Here is a 23,100-nt window from a genome sequence, read left to right on the forward strand (position 1 = left end):
TTTAACAATTGAGTTTGTGTGTGTGTGTTCTGTTTGTTTTTTTGAGGGGGGAGAACCAAATATTTATTACTGAAAGTTTCTAGTTCTGGCAAAGCTAAATATTTCTTTATATACTGTTGATATTGTATATGATTGACCCTTTTCAGAAAAGTATTTTATCTTTGAGGAATTTCTCAAAACTCTAAGCTTTTTAGTGTTAATGTGAAAACTGAAAAGCAGGAAAGTTGGTTTTTGAGGGAATTATTGACTCCAGAATGCAGATTAGTTTGATTTTTAAAGTTTAAATTTTAAAACTTATCCGTTGAAGAAAATCATTTAGTTAGCCACTGTTACCCCGAGACATCTTTGTTGACCTTTTGCTGTCTTTTCCTTCCGGTATTTGAATACAAGATTGGGTGCTGGGGTAAACTTTTCTGTACTTTCTGTACAATTTTATATCCTGTTCATTTAATGTTACAACATTAGCATTTCCTGGAGGAGGTGATTTTTCTCAGAGAACTGGTAAGGCATTCTTCTAGAAATGGATGTGAAAATTTGACTTAAATGGAAAATTCCTGTATTTTTTTTTATTGAACAGAAAGTGGTGATGCTAATTGGTAACATAGAATAAATATGGGATAAATCTTGCCGTGTTGTTATACTTTCGAGTATTATGCTATCATGTCAAAGCTATCCCATCTCTGCAGTAAACTCCTTCCTCACATTTAAAATTTGTTTCATTTTTAAGAAGAGACTTAAAAGAAATGCTGGCCTTCACTCTGAAACCTGTATTATTTTAAAGAAGGGGCTATAATTCTTATAAAGCCTTTTGAGAATAGTTGATACTTTCTTAAGATAACAAAATTGAGTAGCTTGTAATTAGATAACATATACATAAAATACAGATGTATCAAATGGTTATTAGACATATAGCTAAGTTTTTTCTCTAGGATAAAACAATAAAATAAGGCTCTTTTTTGTGACTTCTGTAGTAGAAGAATTACTAAGCTGCATGGCACATTTTTATTATCTGTGAGTTGGAATTTACTGGGACTATAGGAATACTCTTAGAGAAACTAAGATTATTAGCCTTAAATTATTTTAGTGACATCTAATTGAAAAAAAAATGATATAGAAAGGAATTTATTAATTCGTGAGCAATGGCAAGGAAAGGACAGTTTATAAAACAAAGTGATAATTCTTTCCAAAAATCTTATTTATAATTTTTCTCACTAGTTTGTTTTTATAGCTTATATGTTAGAAATAATTGAAATTAATTGTCTACATTCAACAGGTACGGTATTCTGGAAATTCGATTTAGGCTATTATAAATTCAGATTAATCTAAAAAAGTATTTAATTTGAAAAAATGTTTTCAAATATTACAGTGATTTATGTTGTAACTGATTTTGGTCCTTTTGGAAGTTTTAAGTGATGCACTAGCTAATGCCCTCAAGAAATTTGAAACTCTTCATTCAGTTGGAGTCTACATAATTTTGACCTAAATGCAAAACAAAAGAAAATAAGCTTATATTTCTTTGAGTTTTAAGTAAATACTGTCTTGCTCCTGGCGAACCAAACAAAAAGGTACTTCATGCTTTAATGACAAAGACGACAATATTACCCTTATTAAAAATATGTGCTGTGCGTCACATCAATACTTTATAATGCTTTTTCCAGAGAAAAATGAATACAGAAAGTCAAACAAAAAAGTAGGTCATCTCAATGATAAGGAACAATAAAACAGACCCCTCGTGAAGACTAGACGAAGTGAAAATGTTGGAAAGGCAGTAAAAGAAAGAAGTGAAACTGCTCCATGGCAGGCTCTGAGAACAGGGCGGAGAGCGTGATGCCTGCCGTGCGTGTAGGGCTAGCCTCTTTATTGTATTTTATTTTGATATTAAAATTAAGGAGGAGAAAGATATGGAACCCATTACAAAGGTGGTATATTTGAAATAGGATGATGTCAAGATCGTTTCACTTAAGTCATTTTCAAAGCTATGAGCAAACTCTTTAAATATAATTAGGCCTGGTTTTAAGTTTACTGTCTTTAAGAAATTAAGTCTAATGTTATAATAGATTTCAAATGGTGTAAGCAGAGCAATATCATGTTATTTTTTATATTTTCCTGCAAATATAAAGAGACAATAAAGAACAAATAGGGTAGGAAATTAAGTTTTTAAATAATATGAAATATTACCTTCTCTCTTTGCTAGTAGCTATTCCTTACAGTGAAATGAAGAGTCTTGATTCATTAACCAACTTTAACCCTAAACTTTTCCATTTTGTACCTTATTTATATTTGGTATTTGATTCTTGCTGTAAAATTTACATAAGTAAATGCTAGATGGAAAAGCTTATATTACACAAAGTCTGTTAATAAATATTGTCCTGATGGTTCCTTATTTAGATGAGGCTTCCCCAAGGTATTTGCAGGGCTTAAATTACTAGTGTATATAAATGTGAATTATTGATTTAAAACAGTCAGTCATTTTTAAAGGCAAATTAATGTTCCCTGTTGAATAGATTTTTCTGACATATGCTTAATGAAGCCTGCTTAATAATTCAGAAAACATTTTGAACTGGGTTGGCTTGGGAACTCTTAAGACTGATGAACATTAAAGACGTGTTACAGGTATACAAAAACCTTATTATGGCAAAAGATATAGTACAATATGGCAGTCTGACTCACAGGTGTAATAAATGTAAGGAGTAAACAGAGTTTTAGATTTTTTTCCTATCTCTTGATTTTTTTTTTTCCTCTCTTTGAAATAGTCCACATTTGCAAATAGAAGGACTTAATATTCATGGAAAGTATGTAAGCCACTTTAAACCATTGGACTTAGCTATTTTAGAACACAAAGACCTATTTTGTAGTTTACTAGTACTTCTTCAGGAAATGTTTTGCTTTTTATAGCTCTGAACTAGTGGTTGGTTCTCTATATAAGGGAGAAACTGGATATTAACTGAGTTATGCTGTCATTTTCAGAATCACGTGTACACTTAGATTTCAAAATAAAATTTCTTATAGTTCATTTATCTTGATAGTACAGATATTCTCTGAATTCTTATTTTTTTTTTTAACCTGGAATACTACAAGCCCTAGATTTTCTCTGAATTTTAATGTTTTGTACTAGCATACTTACTTTTAAACAAAAATTGTGCTACTAGTCTCATAACAAAAAGAACCTCAACACATAAAAGTGGGATACTTTTAAATTGACTTATTTTATTTCTATTGACTTAATTTTTCACAGTTAACTTTCTGCCATTTACAGACTACTTAATTGGCCAGCAATTAAATTCTAGACATTTTACAAGATTAAACAATGGTAGTTCACTTTAGTAGCAAACTAAAATCTAATACATTGCTTATAGTGTATGCATTTCATTGAATTTTATTTGATGTTTTCATTCCACAGTATAATTTTTACCTGTTTATCAGGTAAAAAGATAGAGTACTTCTTATTAAACACTTTGAATTGCTCTATTTACCAATCATGCAAAGTTTTAAGTGTCATAGAAGCAAATGAACTTTAAGTTTAATTGAGGTTTTAAGTTCCTTGCAGGCATATGCTAAAATATAAGTAGCAGTTCTAATAGTTTTTCTCAGTTGTGCTTTTATAGTAGCTTAGCAGTGTTAAAACTAGAGTACCAGGTTCATTAATTTTTAACCACAAGTCTCAGAGAGTTAGCTTTGAAAGCTGTGGACTATGGTGGACATTTAAAAATAAGCTCTAAGGATGTGGAGCGGAAGGCAGCTAGAACTGTAGTAAAGATATTTGAATTACCAAATCAGTTTTTAAAAAGAGAAAGGGAAAACTCTGTTTATAGATAATTTGTTTATGTTTCATAATTTAAATATGTCAAATGAAGTCTTCGTGTTTTTTTGTAAACTCTAATTGAATGTAAGTGTTGCTTGAAACCTACTTTTGAAATAAGATAAAGTAAATAAGTTTCTAATCTACTTAATATTCTTGGCATTTTTACAAGGCTTAAAAAAAAAAAGTTTTGGTAGAATCAGTACCAAAAGATCAAATTAATATAAAATCCAATTTTTAGTAAGATGAATGTCTAGTTCTGAACCAATTCTAGGGATGGCTACATCAGAATTACTTCTTTTGGATCTTAAGGTTTCGATTTGGTGGATTTATGGTAGGTCTAGGAATCTGGTTTAACAAGCACATTAAGCAGGTCTGAACTGTTAGGATTAAGAACCGTCGATCTAGAATTGGGGTCAAAACAGTTTCTCTGAATGGTCACATAGTATGACATTTTAGACTTCACGTGCCAACAGACAAAATTAAGGATGTGTAGGTATTTATAAAAGATACAAATATTCTCAATTTTATTGATGAAATGCAAAATATAATAATAATGAAATTGTATCCAGTGCTTCGTAATATAAGGTTACTATTAAGAAGAATGGGATTCTTTGGGAGAAGGATAACATTTTGCTTAATTGGGTTCAAAGTTTTAGTGTTCTATCAAAATCAGTTGCAAATGTTCATCCATTAATGCTGATCAGTAATGAAATTTTACACTAATCCTTGGAAATGTCTTTTGATATAGATAGATACTGCCAAGTGAGTGAATGATTTTAATTAAGCATAGTCATTGCTTGGAAGACATTTATAGAATTACGTTAGATTCTTCTTGATGTTCGCCTCTTGGCATGTATGTCATTTGTATTGCAAATTAACCATTTCCAGTTGAAGGTTAGGTGGAAGCTCCTCAATGCGCTGTTAAATGGATTTCGAAATAAGGAAATTTCCTGTGCAGTCGCATCAGTGTCTGAAAGATGCTGAAGGAACTGTAATCTGATTTTGGAAATACCAGTCTGCCACAAATTTGTGTGAGAAGGGAGGCCTCGCTTCTTGTTAACCTGACAGCTAATAAAGTGTATAAACCAGTTTGACATTGCTTATGATTCAAATAATGCTAGTTGTTGAAATTACTTTACCATGGTACAAGTTGTGCTTTAATTTTGGGTTGAATACGTGAGGAAATATAATTAAGTCTTCCCTAAAGTTTATTTCCAAAGCCACTCAGTCGTCTACATTAGTATTTGAAGGTAGTTCTTGTTTGGGGGGGCGGGGAGGGGAATCAATATAATTCATTAATTCAAAAACCTCAGTAAAAATTTACCTCTGCTAAGCCATCAAACTGTGTAATAGGGCACATCAGCATATTCAGCCTCTGTATCTGACATTTACGAAACCGATGATGGTCAAGTTCATGAGAGCCAATTAAATTTATTATTGACACTACTGGATCAGTAACATGCTAAATTCATGTTTCCCACGAAGTATTTGCTATTGAATAATGCAGTGCATAACCATTTGTGAAATCTCTGTAAATTCGCCTCTTCTCTGCTGCACGCATGGTTTTACCACCATTAGTTTTAACGCACCCTAGCATGTTACAATATATGTTGTCCTGGTTTAGTGTTTTCTCAGCTTCTTTGAAATGAGCCTCATTCGTAGTCCCTCTGCACAAACCGCTGATGCAGGCCAATTCTTCAGTCACTTCAAACTTGGCGTCGGTTCCGCGTAAACAGCCGAGCAACAAATGGTAGTCTTTGCTTGACTGACAAGTCTGAACTACTTGGAAGCTTACTTTGGTTGCACTTTCTTTTTTTTCATGTTTTACTTTTGTGAAGAAATTCTGCTTTGAGTAACTATTTCATCTTAAATTCTGTAAGTTGTCTGACCATTGCTTTCCTGTGAGTTGAGATTATTTTGAAGAGTGCTTTAGTCTGGTAATGTAGATGTACATTTTTTTTATTTAGCATAGCTACAATGTCAGTGCTTAATAAACAATGCTATCTAATTTGATATCAAAATTATCCACATTCTGTTGTACCTAAAAAGCATGGCATGTAGAGCCCTCTTTTTCGCTTTTCATTTTAATGAGTGTGCACTAGCAGGAAAAAAAAAAAAAAAAAGTCATGGTATGGCAATACTGGTGGCACTTGACACGTTTTCAAGTTACAACCGAGCCAGCGCGGTTTGTAGTGCAGAGTGGAGAGAGCCGCTGCCGGGGCTGCCGGGGCGTGGAAGAGCCGTAGGCAGTGCACCCGCGGGCATGGCCGTGCTCCCTGACAGTCCCGTGCGTGGGCAGGCATTCGCATTTCCTATCATTTTCAGATGTTACAAAATACTCATTTGATTTTCTTTCTTGTTTTTGTCCAGCCATTTAGAAACAGACCGTACAAAACGGGCAGTGGGCTCGGTTTGGCCTGCGGGTCATGGTCAGAGGACCCTAGCTTTAGACTAGATACACATGGAAGGAACACTCCAGTGGCTCTCCACCAACCTTTCCTTCTGCCACGGTGGTAATTCACTACCATTTGCACTGGCATATACTTTTTCTGTAGTACTGTGAGAGGACCATTTAAAAGCTCCTATTACATAGTGCCAAACTTCTTTTAGAATACGTGTGCCTTTTTAAAAAACAATGTATTTTTTTATCTCTACAGATTTTAGAAGTTTAGATCAGATTTTGAAGTTAAAGATCTCTACTTTGTACCTAAATTGTATAAGTAGAGTTGCCCCCTTTCTACTAACATAAAGCTGCCAGTAGTTGAGTATATTCTAAAAAAGCGGATAGTTTTTTCTTGTGTATTCTTTGGCTGTCCAGCTTAAATTCCACATCCTTTTAAAGCAGTACATTCTCATTCTAGTCCTTAATATATTTTAGCGGTGCAGAAGAGAGCATTGAATAAATCTGTCACCAGTTCAGTAACCAGGCACATAAATCACCAAGTCTCCTTAGAACTACACATTTGTTTAATAGATGATATTTTCTCTTTTTTTCCTCTCAGCTTTTCTGTTACCTTTAAACCCAGATCCTCTGACTTGTTTTGTCTTTGCAAGCAAAGAAAGCATCTTTGTAACACATGATTCTTGTGAATGGGGGCAACACTGAGTCCATTTCTAGTTTAGATGCACCTTTGTGTAGTTGATATAAAATATGTAGTTTATAGAACTAATAAAATTTTTAAATTCTAAGAGACATGAGCTAATTAATTTCAACTGTCATTCTATTCTTGAGTTAACATAAGCTCACCATTGTTAGTTGGTGTTGTCAATAGCAAAGCCTATCTCGTGACTACAACCCAAGTCCACTGGCTGCTATGCCATTGTTTAGGTGGAACTTACATATCCACAGGGTAAAGAAATACTGGAAGATTTTTAGAGTGCCATGCTACTTTATACTTTTCAGGGTTACTACAATAACCTTGAAAGTTATCTCACAATTTTGAACAGAGAAAAAAGAACTAAGGGATGACATAAAATGTGTTAAACTTAAAAAGTGGTAAATGCAAAATGGCTTTTCTTGGGAATCTTATTAAAAATTCTCTTCAGTAACGAAAAACACTGGGAAAAGTTAAAATGGAGTGAGTCTCAAGTTATAACCAACAAAAAGTGTGTCTTAAACACATAATATTTCTTGTCCAATATGTGAAATTATTTTCTTCCGTATTAGCCAAGAAACTAAGCAACACAACAAAAGTGAATTTAAGGTAAATAGACTCAAACGAGTCACAGCAAAGGAGAATGTAAGGTTAATAGACACAAAGATCTAAGGAAGGAAGAACTTCAAATCAGTTGTACAATCTGAAATTGTTGCCTAGGGCAGAACTTCAGTGACCATCCATTGAATCACAGAACTTCCTCATTTTACTACTGATTAAATTGAGGCCTAGAGAAGTTTAAACTAGAATTCATATCTTTCCCTTAATATTAATATTAGCTAGAAGACTTTTGATTGTTTCTGAAACTGTCAGAAAAATATTTGAGTGAAATTTTTCCCTTGTTATACATACTTTTTTCACTAAACACTTGGGGAAGGAGAGGAGGCTACCAGGTGCCAAGGCACTGAACTAGGTATAAAATTTACCTAAGGGCACTAAAGCACAAACAAGGCAACAAATGACCAGACTCTTGGGCTTACTGAGAGAACAGATGTTATGCATTTTCCAAGTCCTTCATGGTGAAATTGCAAATAACACACATTTTATATTTTTTAATTTTGAACTTTTTTGAGATTATAAAAAGATAGTTTTTCCCTTCCAGTAAAACTCTTTAAAGCTGCTGTAAGAAATTTCCCCTAAATTACCTAATTCAGAAGAACATTCATTCTTTTATAGCATATTTATGTTCTTACATGCATGTGTGCATTTGCATGCACTTTTGTGTATGTGTTTAAAATCATCTGTTTCAAAGTAGCTTAATTTGGGGCAACCTGATCTCTCAGCAGTATGAAGCTTTAGTTCAGAATCACTGGTATTAAAATATTGCAGAGCCTCTGTGTCTCCCCTGTTTTTCTTACTAATAGAAGAATCAGTAGCATCTACAATATAAAATGATGAATGAACTTGGGGAGTTCTTTTAAACCAAAACGTATTTTCATAGGAATAGTGCTTTAAAGTATTTATATTCCTTGAATAGATACTGGCTGAGTGGTAAAGAATACAAAATATAGTCGGTTGGCAGTGGGCACCTTATTTAGGACTTCAAATATTAGAGATAGCCCACACGTTGAAATGAGTCAAAGTAAGTTATAATATTTTAGTGTTACACAAAGTTACACAGAGTGCACAAAGGACTTGTAAATAATACTAATGAAACTTCCTTCAGTAGAAGTTGAAATTTAATAACAGGAACATGTGCACATTTCTATAATTATTATCATTTGATTTTGGTAATTACCATTTGGTGTGATTAGGAATTCCCAATAAACAAACAAATGTAGTAATTGAACCCAAAAGATCTAAGATGCCCTCTTAGGGAAGAAGATTAAATCAGGAAGCTTCAGTGAAAAGAATTTTTAAGATTTTTTTTATATTTGTGTACCAAGAGAAGAACAAATAGGGATGATTTTTCTTTTTTCAATTTTCTTTTTTCTTTTTTCCGAAAGTAGAATATAGTCACTCAGAGCCACGAAGTTGCCTTTTCCGTCTTTTAAATAGCTAAAACCAAAAGATACAGAATACATTCTCATCATAAATCCTTGACTTCAGATTTGTTAGGGAATTTAGAACTTTATGGATTTCAGAAAGGAAATATAGTGCATGTATTGTTTGTTATGTAATATACACAGTTTTTTTTTTGCAGTAAAACATTTGAATAGTTTCACTAAGTAGAAGAAATAAGGACTATAAAGAACCTCACATCAATTCAGGTCAGGCTTTGCTGCCAAATGAGTGTTAGGGCCAAGCCAACAAAAAATCTCGTGGGTACATGGTTGTCGAGGACCTTCACTTTGCAGTCTAATTTAGCATTTACTGGTATAAATATTTCCTATGTAGCAAATGTATCAAAATAATTGTTATCTGATGACTTATAATGTTATTAGTATACCAAAATATTAGATCGTTCTCCTACAAAGGGGGAAAATGAACTTCGAAATCTTGCTATCATAGGTACAACTGAGTAAAATATCTTTTTGCTTGTATCATTTTGTTTATGTTGAATAAAGTCCATAGAATGGGCAAGAGCTCATTAAAGGTTTTATGAATTATACAACTCATAACTTTCTAAAAAGTTTGAATTTTCAAGGTCACTAGAATGAGTATACCAGTTTCCCTATACCCTCGAAACAGTGGGTCAGGAATAAACATTTATTTTCCAAGAGGGAGGAGTGGGGCTTGCTGCTTTAGAGAATATGTTCATCTTAAGGTTACTTTAACTTTCATTTATTTGACAATTAGTTAAGATAAACAGCAGTACTAATCGGAATAGTGTTTTAGTTGAATTTTACTTCTTAAGTACTTTAAATGTATAACTTTATTCGAGTTGTATAAACAATCCTATAAGTAAATATTGACGTTATTTAAAAGTTAGGCTTAGATTCCCTTTGACCTATAAATGTTATCCATCAAAACACAGAATGTTATTTTCTCATTAAAATAGATGATAGAATGCAAAATATTTGTATAGATTTGACCAAATCTCTTTATTAACCTAAAATGAATTCCTTGAAGACTTTTCTTTTCCCTTTTCCTAAAAATTGTTTTTAGATGCTATAAATACTATACTAGAATTCCAGGTCCAGAAAAAAAGCAATGTCATCTACCGTCACTTACTACCCTCTTATCTGTCTGTCTTCTGTTCAAAATTTCCATTTAGGAATGTATTCTCATACAGTTCAGTTGTTTGAAATTGCCTGGAGGTCCAGTAGAAATCTGGGCTCAGAGAGAGTAGGTTGGTCTTCGGAAAAGAAGACCTATTGGAGACGGGAAGCTTGCAGCATTACTCAAAATCTTCCGGAGCAAGATGTATCTCCAGGCATATTTTACATTAAATCTTCTGGCTGATCACTGAAAGATTGTATTATATGGTGTTCTCACCTCCTTTCTAATTTATTCCTATCTCCAAAGATAACTACCATTGGTATAAACTTAGGATAGCAAAATGTAGGCAAAGTAGTCCCACTTAAATTTCGGTTGTAGATGTATGCTTATCTCAAAAGCAGTTTTCACTTTTTAATTACATCTTCCCTTTGGATACATAGTGACGTCAATAGGCATACATGTAATCCTATTAAAATAGATGATCACTTGAGGGTATCACTTATGTAAATAAAGCATTTGTGAAATTAACTAGTCTGTGGTACCTTGTGGTAGAGGCAGACATACGTTTTTAGCGGGGTTACTGTTCAATCGGAAGCTGGTGACTAAGCAAACTGTTTGGATTAAGTATATGAGACAGTTTAATATAAACTTATAACAAAATCTTCCATTTCCACTCCCTAATAACTTTGTTTTCTTCTTGTTTTTAGGGCGAATCTGTGAAATATTTCCTGGATAATTTGGAGAAACTTGGAGAACCAGTAAGTGTTTAAATGGAATGTTTATTGCTATTCAAAAGCAGTAGTTGGTATATTGATGTGAGGAAGTTTAGAAAAAGTACATATCAAGCTATTTGCTTCTTCCTTTTTCCTGGCGGCAGTGTTCTAACTGTTCCTGCTTCGTTTTTCCTCCATCATCCAGTTCTCTGCCGTTTCCTTAAGGAATACCCTGTCCATGGCTTTATGAAAGCACAAAACTGTTCAGAGAAAGAAGTTCGTGTTTGAAAAGGAGATTACACATTACCTGTTCTACTTCATGCTTTCTTTTTTTCTTTTTCTTTTTTTTGGTAAGCAGAAACATGAAGAACACTATTGGTTAATTGATTTAAAACCCTTTAAACAAATGGTATTTTCCAATTCGGGCCCCTTTGTGTTGAGTTCCAGTGTGGGAGGGCTGATTCCGAGGCCTGCTGAAGAGACTCATGACGTAGGGGAGGTCTCCCTCAGACAGTGTGGTTTTCCTGACCCATCACCCCCAGCCAGCAGCTCTCCCCTGCACCGTGGCCGGCCCCGGCGCTCCGGGCCTGCTGCGGGCCGAGCAGCCGCACTGTCTCCTCTCCGTGCCGGACTTGTGCAGGAGCTTCGTTGAAAGGAAGGTTTCTGTTGCTTAGAAAATGTTTGAAAGCCATTGCCCTAGAGTCGTTTGTTACCTGTGAAATTTGGTATAGCTTTGTTCACCTGCTCTTAAAGCACATTTCTTTTATAAATTTTAAATGATTTTTTTTGAGGTTTTAAACTATAACAATAGAACTGAAGGAGAGTGCAAAGTGAAACCCATTGCAAGTAGAAAAGTACTAATGTATCTCGGACATGTGGGAGAGTACCTTCTTTTTGCTCTAGCAGGACAATTTTTGTATTTTTCCTTATTTTCTATTTTGCTAAATTAGATTTGTGTGCTTTTACACCTGTATGTTTTTCTTCTGCCTGTTTCCTAGACTCAGGTGTTCCAGAAATTGGGATCTTCATATCTTATTTGTGTTTACTCAGTCCACATCAGTGGAACTTTTTATTTCATTGTCACTTTTCCATGTGGTCAGACTATAAAAGCCTTTAAAAAGTTAAGTATAGGCCAAATGGAGCGAAGCCTTGTTGGATAAACTAATTTTTAAGGGTTGCTTCATATTTTCCCACCTGGAAACTGCTGACTTGACTTGTTCTTCTTAATTTGCCTTTTTAGATTAGATGGGCCTTCTTTGAGCACACCATTCAAAGTACGTTCCCTCTTCTTGTTTTCAATCAGCCTTTTTTTTAGGCTGCTTTGTTCTTGTTACAGATTGTTTGTTTATACAGTTATTGGTTTTTTACCTACCTCTTTCTATAGGAGCAAGGACCTCATCTTTTGATTGCGAAGAGTTGAGTTCTTAATGCCCAGCGACAGGGCCTGGCACACAGTAGGCAGTCAGCCAAAAGCTTTTGAATGAATAACTCTATGCCAGCTTCAGTCAGTTTATACTAGCTGCTTACAGTCTTTTGTTAGGAAGTTTGAGGCCATATCTGGGATTTAAAAAAAAAAAAAAAAAAGTGCCATGATTAGTGAGTGGTCCTAAAGGAGGGGAGAATAAACCTGGTGTGCTACAGATGGCCACCCATTCTGTGCACGTCAGACAAGTCACAGGATTGCAGTTGCTTCTCCATCTTTGACTGTAGTACCAGGGCCATTGAAACCTCGCTGTGTGCCAAGCTCCATGACCCTCTGGTAGGTGAAACAGCACAGGGGTCAAGGACATGTGTTCTGTAGCCAGACCATCTGGTTCTAATCCCAGTTCTGTCACAGACTGCCTCTATGTGACCCTAGGCATTTCTGAACCTTAGTTTTTTTCCATCCATGTCATAGAGTAAGAGAACTGACCTCATAGGGAGAGGGGGTTGGGCTTAGGCAGTAGACACTTATTTCTCACAGTTGTAGAAGCTGGAAGTCCAAGATCAAGGTGCTAGCATGGTCGATTTCTGGTGAGGACTCTTCCTGGCTTGTAGGCAGTGGCTTTCTCACTGTGTCCTCACTTGGCTTTTGCTCAGCACATGCACATGGGACAGTGAGGACAGGAGGGGAGTGAATTTCTCGTTGCTCTCATAAGGCCACAAATGCTGTCTGATTATGACCCCACCCATATGACCTCATTTAAACTTAGTTACTTCTGCAAAGACTTGTCCCCAGATATGATCACATAAGGGGTGTTAGGGCTTCAGTAAATTTAGGGTGGGGAGGAATGCAGTTCAGTCCACAGCACCCAGCAAGGCTCTCAGAAGAGTGCCTTGCATGTAATAAATGCTCAGTGTTAGCTGTTTTGTTCTTTGATCCCTATATTTAAGGAACTCATTTTAATCAGAGACAAAACTAACATATATAAAACCAGCAGAGGACAATTAATTATACTGATCATGAAGATAATATTAACGCATGGGCTGGAGAGAGATGTTTTGGCTGGAGAGGTTGGAGCTAGCCAGTAAGAGTAAGTGAACCTGAGCTCCCTGAAGGATAGGTTTGATTTAGATATTGCAAGAGGAGATCTGGCCCAAGATGGGAAACAACTGGACGTCTCATTTAGTTTTAGGCAGCATGTCTGTCTGACAAAGGATTCGTGAAGTTCTTGGTTCTTACATAAAAACAGATCTCTAGAAGGCAGGAGCTTGGTATTGGATGCATTGATCATTGCATTTGCACTGTCATGGCAATCAGTGGACAGGTAATGGTATCACAGTGTGAAGCTTTGTGCAGGCCTGTGGTTAGGCTTTATGCTGAGCCTCAACAGTGTACCACAGTCTGCTGGTTCTAGAAGACAGGGAGTAAGGAGGGTCATGAAAGCCAGGTGGCAGTTTGGATCTGATGGAGTAAGGAAGTGCACCGTAAGTTCTGAAGTCATGATGCAGGAGGGTTGGTCTGGGAGTGGTTCAGAGATGGAGCCAGGAGATGTGAGACATTCAAGGCAGAGAAACTAGTGAAGAGATAATTCATGCCTGAGATGAAAAAAAGTGGGGCAGTGGAAATAAGGAGGAAAGGGAAATGTAAGATTCAAAGAAGGAACCACAGGATTTCATATAAGAAAGGAGATGATAGAGAAAAGTCCAAGGTGTGATGGAGGGGCTTAAAAAATGCCGACGTTGTTGTTGAGGCAGGAAGTAGAAAGGGAAGCACACTAGTTGGAGTTAACAGAAGTTGGTAAGGAAGAACATGAGTTTTCTTAATATGTTGTGTTTGTGAAGAGATCGTCGAGTGCAAATGAATGGTGAGCATTTAAAAATGAGACTCGCTCAAGAGACTTGAATGGAAGTTTACCTGGCTGTCGCAGACTCTCGATTTCCCCTCTACAGCGGTGGTGGTGGTGGTGGTGGCGGCGGCAGGTGCAGTGGGAACAGCAAGACTAGTAACACATAACATATTTGTCAGACACGGTCCTTAGGCACTTCATCTATTTAACTCGTTTAGTCCTCATAGCACTCCTGTGGATGTTGTTATATTTTACAAATGAGGAAATCGAGACGGAGAGGTTAAGTGACCTATCCAAGGTCACACCTCTGCTGTGTGGAGCACTGGCTCTAGAATCCACAGTCCTAACCGCCATTACTACCAGACCATTTAGGATTTCATTACATTGTCCTATGTTTTATGCTTCCTATGAATTAGCTTTTAGCTTCCTAACTACATTATTAGCTCCTAATTAAGGTAATGACAAAGAACTTTTTATGGAATTAGAAAAATTATCTTAAAAAAGAGCAACTCAGGGCTGGTGTGTTTCTAAGCAGCTGGCACACCAAAGGCACAGTAAATTGATTCTATCTTTTTAGAAAGCAATCAAGTGTTAAGTGTCCAAGGTCATCAAAATGTTTATAACCTTCGATCTCATAACCTTAGTCCTGGTTATTTAGGCTCAAGAAATAGTCCAAAAGAAAAAAAAAAAGTATTTGCCCAAGAATTTTAATTGTAGCATTTCTATTAAAGCAAAAAATTAGAAACATCCTAAATGACCGCTAGTTAAAGAATGTTTTTGTAAATTATATCACAATCCATTTGCTATATTTCATACTCTTTTAAGTGAAATACAACTGTATCAGCATGTAGAACAGTTCATGATTACATGTTAGGCAAAAGTGGGGGAGGGGGCTAAAAATTGTGTGTGCTGATGATGAGTAAAGGAGGTGGGTACGGGAACAGAAGCTACGAGGAAGCATGGAGATCCCAGCACGTTCGTCAGAGTCCTGGAGTTCTTCAATAAATTGCTGTGGGTTACAGATAACTGAGAACTGCTTACTTTTTTTTATTCTTAACTCCAATGTACCATTTTTAGATGAGTCTCCACATCGTAATGACATTTTAAAATCATATTTCACTATTTGGAAAGGTATAAAATACAGCATTGTGAATAACAGTCAGCATTGTTTTAAAATCTCGCCTTGCTTTTTAAAACTATTTGACCTTGATGATGAGCATTAAAAGCTCTCCTGTTCAGTACTGCCAAAAAACGGTGTCAGATTTATGGGGAAATACTAGCCTGAGCAGAGAGGGAACCCGTTAACGCTGCATAAAGAAGTGTGCTGTTGGGGGGGTGGGGTGGGGCAGGTAGCTCTGATAGCTCCTGAGCCCAGCAGCTGCGGACTGTCTCATCCTGTTCACAGAAAAAGGTTCTTTTGATCTTTGCATAACATACAGCTCTCCCTCAGAGGCAGGTAGGCCAGGTATGGTCACCTTCCTTTCACAGGTAAAGGAGTGACAGAGTAAGTGGCTACTTGTGTCAGTAGATGAGAAAGCTGGAACACAGCTCACTGGAAACAAACCTAGGAAGTGGCCCAGAGTAAATTCAGTTGATTAGTTATAGGAGAGGAAGTGTTATCCACACACAGTAGAGCATCAGCAGTAGCATGGAGTGAGCCCTGTAGTACCCCTGCAGGCGGGCACACAGTAAAGGAATGTTTAGAATGGACTAGAGAGAGAGAGAGAGAGAGGCAGAACCTTGAACTGGGAAGTGATTTTCATGAATTGACATTTCAGACATTGCTTTTTAGGGGGTCAAGGAGCCAGGTGGATATGTGAGCAGTGAGGTCACTTTGGCTGAAACTAAGACTAGGTAATGGCGAGTAAAACTGAAGTGGACACTCAGCAGAAGATAGTTGGCAGATAAGACCTAAACATCAGTAGTACTGCCAAGGTGATGGAAACAGCAGGCGCTGCTCGTTTGCAGTGAATTTTGACCCAGTTTTTATACACTGGCATTTTAATAGATCTTGGCATTTTATAATGAGAACAATAGTATTGGTGCTTTGCTGTTAGCAGGAGTGTTAATAACCCATTTCCCATTCGCCCTGGGGATACTCACCGCCAGGGCTTGTGGCTGCATTTACCCCGAGGTAACTCACGGATCACAGTCCAAACCTTACCCCCAGAGTTTGCCACGAAATATCTTGTTTATAACATTATTTTAGCATTGCTCTTGCTCTAGTATATCGATTGTCTTTGGAAACAAATGACAGCATTCTATTTATAGCATTCTGTTTTTAGTAGTGGTATTTTTATTTACAAAATACAGTAATTCTTGATCGCTGGAAATGTCAGAAGACGTAGCATTCCTGTGCATGATGTTAAGTTAACACTGGCAGCAAGCTGCACTCTTTTTTTCCAAACAGGAAAAGGGTTAAAAAGTTAATTTTGTTTGCATAGCCATTCACTGGATCATTTAGTAGAACATTAACAAGTCTAGTTACTCCGGGATTGCTGAGTATAAAACCATTTTTTTTTCTTTTCCAGGATTATATTCCATCACAACAAGATATTTTGTTTGCCAGAAGGCCCACCAAAGGCATTCATGAGTACGACTTTGAAATTAAAAATGTTCCTTTTAAAATGGTTGATGTAGGTGGTCAAAGATCGGAAAGAAAACGTTGGTTTGAATGCTTCGACAGTGTGACGTCAATACTTTTCCTTGTTTCCTCAAGTGAATTTGACCAGGTGCTTATGGAAGATCGACTGACCAATCGCCTTACAGAATCTCTGAACATTTTTGAAACCATCGTCAATAACCGGGTTTTCAGCAACGTCTCCATAATTCTCTTCTTAAACAAGACAGATTTGCTTGAGGAGAAAGTGCAAATTGTGAGCATCAAAGACTATTTCTTAGAATTTGAAGGGGATCCCCACTGCTTAAGAGACGTCCAAAAATTCCTGGTGGAATGTTTCCGGAACAAACGCCGGGACCAGCAGCAGAAGCCCCTGTACCACCACTTCACCACTGCTATCGACACGGAGAACATCCGCCTCGTTTTCCGCGACGTGAAGGATACTATCCTTCACGACAACCTCAAGCAGCTTATGCTACAGTGATGTACAAAAGACTTGCTGTTTTAATGCCTTTTTTGTCTTTTTGATTGTTTTCTGTTTTGTTTTTTAAAATAGTTTACAACAGGAATTAGAAAACCCTTGGTTCTGTGTTTAACGCCTTGGAAATCTGAGTCCTCCTCTTGCGGACTTTGGTTGTGGCTGCAGCTACTGAATGACATCGGCAGTGCGTGCCGAAGTTCAGGCTTTGATCTGCTTCACTGTGGCTTCCATTAGAGTGGAGTGTAATCTCCTGCCAAACCTCAGATGAGAGGTGTATTTCAGGCTTTAAGTTCTTCCACTTTTCAGACTGAATTCTCCTGTAGTGCCAAGTATAGAAGGTGTCCTTAAATATTTGTAGGTATGAGATTAAGAATATTCAGTTCTTAAACAAGTAACATATCTTTTGTCTGCCCTGCACATAGCAGTGACACTTGTGCCTAGCTTTATGGTGACTTATTTTGAAAGGGCTATTGGAAAAAATTTTGATCCTAGAATTGACATTCTGTAGATTTACACAGATTTAGCCTTCGTGTATTTTTAATTGCTTATATACATCAGTTGTTTTGTTTTTCATTTTCTGTGGTTTCTAAAGGTAATGTTTTTAGTGTTTTAAAGTTTACATAAGGATTTCTGGTTTGATGCTAATAAAAGTTCACAAATGGTACGGGGGAGCAAAAGGCAGACAAGTGCCATATGTAGTGTTTTGATCAAAATTATCAGTGAAATATAATTTGCACTTTTCATATTTAAAGATCATGCGACAGAAGTGCCATGTGTAAAACATTCTGGCCATCGCAGTATCGAAAACTGGCAAGCAGCTTCTTGAGGACAGAATTTTCTGAATAAACATACCCTTTCTAGAAAGTTACATGTTTTACTCTCAGACTTTTAAATCTGTCTCAGATGATTTGGGGCCTTACCGTCGGAGTCAGTGTTGGCCCATCACAAACATCTTTCTTTTGCACTCCTGTCTTATCCCCATAAACTCAGATTGTGGCATTTACGGGATTTTTGTTCATTTGGAGCTTGCCAGTGACAGTATTTCCTTGTCAAAACTATTCAAGATAGTATTATTTCAGATTCCTGATCATTCTTGGTAGTCCCTAAAAGACATAGCATGTACATGTTTGTATCATTGTTTATGACGTTCCAGCTTTATTGATATATATTTGGAATGTTTTAAGGATACTACTAAGAATAAGTAGGTTTTTTTACTTCACACTAAAAGATGATTGCATTTAACCTCCCTCTATCACTTACCAAATGAAAACATGCCCAAGAAGCAGCTTTGTAATTACAGACCCATTCATGGCGAACTCGTCCCCGCGGCTGGCTGGTTTGCTGTCCTGGAGGTACTGCCTTGTAGATGGTGTGTGGTGTTAGGGTTGGATTAGAGAAACAGATGGACAAGACTGGTAGCAGTTTGGAAAGTTTGGCAGCTTTTTTCCTTATCCTGAAAATTGTGATTAGGACCGTACCTGTCACTTTACTGTACAGCTGACTGTGTTCTCAGGTATTTTATTGGCTAGAAATTTCTTGAAAGATGAGTCAATGTAAGTCACCCAGCCTTTCCAAGACAGGGGCTGTTGGTCTGTCTTGCTGTCTAGTGTGAGAGTAGGGCTTTTCAGCAAGCAAGACTGGGACCGACTGTTCTTGCATTTGAAGTTCCACCATGAATCATGTCCCTGGTCACTTCTAGAGTTTTCATGCCCTGGTAATAATGACCTACAGGTCTGTAGCCCAGCATGATAATGCCAGTTCACAGTCGCACAGTTCCACAGCTAGTGGTTCTTTCCAAAAAGAATACTTTGTTCAAATCCAGTTAGAATGATTTCAGTGCTGGTGAATATCTGAATATGTGCACGGTGACATTTAGACTTTTTGGTTGAGTGTAAATTTAGCAGAGTTTTATTGAATGGCCAAAACAATATTTAACTCCAGCGAAAGATGAAGTAAGTTCCCTGTGTAAAGAGCAAACCTAGTCTATTTACATTATATTTAAGATCTGGCAATGTGAACCATAAATACCGCCTGACAGAGCAGAAATCGGCACATTTCCCCACGTTGCCTACCACCAAGAAATGTTGAAACATCAAATAGATATGGTATTATTTTGGGCATTTACGCTTTTCTTTCCTGGTGCATGTGATGTTTCAGAGTCAACATTCTTTTTTAGTGAAATCTAGACTGTATTTTGAGGCAGTAAATTACTTTTATTTAATGACAGGCTTCTTTAGACACTCAGTAGAACTGTAAGATTCAGTCTGAAAGCTTTAGTCTGTACTTTTTATATCCTGTATTTTTAAACCATTTAAAGGAGTCATTATACCTTTATCATGAAAACCAGATTCTTTTGAAATACCACTATATAAAGAGGGAGGTGAAATTTAATGAACAAAATAAAAAGGGTGTTCAGTTTTCACTATGCCAGGTTCCCCATAATCTCTTAAAAAATGGTTTAAATTGAAAGGTTTTTGGTGTGTTAGATTTTCTAAGTCTTCATGGTTATGATTTGAAATAAAATGTTCCTAATTCTCTATTACATTCTGTTTGTAAACCTGAATGTCTTCTCATTTAATTCTTAGGAAATATCACACAAGTGTCTTCATTGACCTTGAAGAAATTTATAGTATACAGAGTTGCCTTATAAATGAAAGAACACCACAAATTTCAGCCTTGATTTTTATAGGGAAATGTTTTGTCAAGTGTTTTCTGAATATCCAAATAATTTAAGGCATACTTCTGCACGCCTTAGAAAACATTATTTTTAATAAACTGAATTATTGCTTTCTGCCAAATATTAGGTTGAAATCTTCATTTCAATCTTATTGTCTGAAAAGGGCACTTGATGGCTAGAGAGCAGTCACAACCCACGAAGGCAAGGTGAAGTGAAAAAGATCATTCGCTTTTGTTTCTTTGAAGTGTCATTGGCATGTGTATTACAGAGTGAAGATCCTCTGGTGAATCCCTCAAGTGAGGTTAGGTTGTTTAGGGAAATCCTTGTTCAGTTGGTGGCAGTGGTTGGTTTAAAGTGGAAGGAAGTAAGATGACTGTAATATCAGAAATGATTAGAAGTATTGATTTAGATTCAACAGAAATCACATGCTCTCTAATTTTTTTCTAAGAAGGAATGAGTAAATCTTACCTTCCAATGTATACCCAAATACTTGTATTTATGCTTTTGATGAAATGTATTTTCAGCCATTAGCACACATATCCGGTTATGCCTTATTTATATGAAGAATAAAGTTACCAAGTTATGTTCTCTTGTGTTCTGAAAGTCAAATCACTATTTGAGAAGCCCTCAAATTGGTGCTTTCATTATATAATGATACATTTAGACAAAACCCCAAACCAAGCTGTTTGAAACAAAATTCTCTCCATTGCAATTTGTAGCAATGTTATTTCTGTATGTGTAATGAGAAGGCTAAATATCAGTGTTAACTCTTAATTTCTGTTTCAATCCTTGAAATCATGCCTGTAAAGCTCCAACAAATATTTGTAACAAACTCCCTAATAAATCTAGAGAAAGTCACTCTGTTACCTTTTCATTTCTTTCAGTTTTATTTGAGGAATCAAGAACAAATTTTTCATGTGTATTCAGTTGGAGATCTGACTTAGTGCTGGGTCACTTTCTCTTTCCCATCATTCCAACAGGTTAAGTTCCATTAGTCACATGATCTGTCCATGTGTTGTGCTGCTTGACTAACAGTACTGATTTTTTTTTTTTTAATGATAGGAAACAGGTCGGCTTTTCGGTCTAGTAAACATGAGGGAGGGAGGGAAGGATTGTATGCGAGTGGGTGTGTATGTGTCTCCATGTTCTAAATAAAGCAAATGAAACAGTATATACCCATTATATTACGGTACGAGGTTAGGGCTAAATAAATTCATACTAGATATTGGAGTATAAGACTAAGCCTGAATATTTTAAACAAGTTGGACTTCATGGCTTCTTCAAGTACCAGCAAGTCGATACTAGCTTTAGGCTGGCACGTTGTTAACCTCATTTGAAGTGCAGTGTGTGTACCGCTAGCATTCTTATGTCTGTACTTGAATGTATAGTTAGCATTTAAATAGGTTCATTCTTGTGTTATCCAGTCCTGACCATCTAATTTCAAATGCCAGAGCTTATATGGATCAAAAAGCATTAATGATAGGCCAGTATTTTTTGGGTTGATATCCAAATCTGCTGTTGAAAATTTCCAGATGGATCAAAGTGTCCCAGGATCCACTATGCATTAAATTTTAATCAGTGAATGTCATGATAGAAATATGCTGCTTGGTATCTGAATTGGGTTTGTATTTTGGAAGCTTGTTATACTATTTCTTGCCATAGGAAGGGGCGCATTTATCCTCAGTCATGCCTTTTTGATGGTACCAGGGGAAAAAGGGAGAGGGCAGGCAGGGATTAACTCTTGGAAGTGTACTGAACAATGCAACAAACTATTCACCCTTTCTTTACCTCTTACTTGAAAGCAGAAGCGCAAAAGGTCTTTAGTGGCTTTTCTATACTATAACGCCATGAGAGCTTATTCACCACGAGAAGCCTTTTCAAAAAGTATATTTCATAACAACCTTATAAATACTGTACTGAACAAAAACATGCTTTGTATCAGCTCTGTATAAAAGTATTTGTGGCTTAGGATTTTTTTTTATACTTACATCTTTTTATAACTTTCCAGGAATTAAAGCACATTATCTGATATTGTAAATTATTTTCTGTCAGTGCTTTAGTTTAGGATTGGCAATAAATTATTTCTAAAGGAAATGGAAAGAACAGTTTGAGTTTATAAAATGAGTTGCTAGTTCATTAAGGCTTTTTACTTTTGTACATATTTTGCAAAAATTTTGCTTATTGCTATTAATATTTGCTTTGTAAAGATTACTGACATTTAATAAACATTTATAAACTATCCAATATTATGATGTTATTTAAACTAATAGTTTGAGAAATGCGAAGTGTAAAACAGAAACTTAGTTTAGAGTTTGAAAGTGAAGTTTAATGACTTAAAGCACGACAAGCCGTTTCGACAGATCTCCAACCATACTTTACCCTATAAACTTTGCCTTACTAATGATGGAGGCGTGCACTTCATCCAAGGAAGTTCCCAGACTCTCAATATGTATTGATTTCTCTGCTCTTCTTGGAACTGCTGAAAGTGTACTGGAATTTTTTGAATTCACGGTTTATCCACCTGCAAGAGTAATGCTACCATGTCTATTGTATTTGAAGTGGTGTTTTCAAAACCAACCAGTGTGTTAACACTCATTTTTTATTTCAATTTTAATTTACAGAAAAATTGTCAAGGTAGTAGAGTCCCCCTATGATCCACACCCAGTTAACATCTTGCATTAGTGTGGTACATAGGTCATAATGAATGAACCGATAGTGATTCTTCAATATTAACTAAAACCCCTATTTATTCGGATGTCCTTACTTTTTCCCTAATGACCCCTTCCTGTCCAGAATCCATCTAGGATGCCGTGTTATATTGACTTGTCATGTGTCCTTTGGTTCCTTTTGGCTGTTGGTTTCTCCAAATTCCCTCGTTTTCAAGGACCTTGGCAGTTTTGAGGAGGAGGAGTACTGGTCAGGTCCTGGTATACCTTATTTTATTGTGCTTCAGAGATGCTGACTTTTTGACAAATTGAAAGCAAGCCCCTCCAATCAGCAAGATTACAGCTCACTTCTCTGTGGTACTCACTTTATTGCAGTGGTCTGGAACTGAACCCACACTGTCTCTGAGTTGTGCCTGTATTTCGTAGATTGTCCCTCTATTGGGATCTTTCTCATGTTTTTCTCATGATTAGACTGGGTTATGTGTGTTTGGGGACCACAGAGATAAAGTACCATTTTCATCAGATCCTATCAGACCACTCATCTCTACCCTTAACTTCAGCTAAATTAGAAGTCGTTGAATAAGTTTTGGCACGTTTATATTTTTAACTGACATT

The 23,100-nt window shown here is 36.3% G+C and overlaps 1 protein-coding gene across 1 annotated transcript in view; it reads left to right on the forward strand.

The window, feature by feature from the left end:
• GNA13 (G protein subunit alpha 13) overlaps positions 1-20,677 on the forward strand; it is a 34,587-nt gene extending 13,910 nt beyond the window's left edge. The window contains exons 3-4 of the mRNA XM_016143676.2: positions 10,767-10,817; positions 16,573-20,677. Of these exons, the coding sequence (XP_015999162.1) occupies positions 10,767-10,817; positions 16,573-17,145 (624 nt within the window). The 3' untranslated portion in view covers positions 17,146-20,677. The remainder of the gene's footprint in view (positions 1-10,766; positions 10,818-16,572) is intronic.
• The last annotated feature ends 2,423 nt before the right edge of the window (positions 20,678-23,100 follow it).

The sequence above is a fragment of the Rousettus aegyptiacus genome, unplaced genomic scaffold, assembly GCF_014176215.1.
Source record: "Rousettus aegyptiacus isolate mRouAeg1 unplaced genomic scaffold, mRouAeg1.p scaffold_m13_p_6, whole genome shotgun sequence".
NCBI lineage: Eukaryota > Metazoa > Chordata > Mammalia > Chiroptera > Pteropodidae > Rousettus > Rousettus aegyptiacus.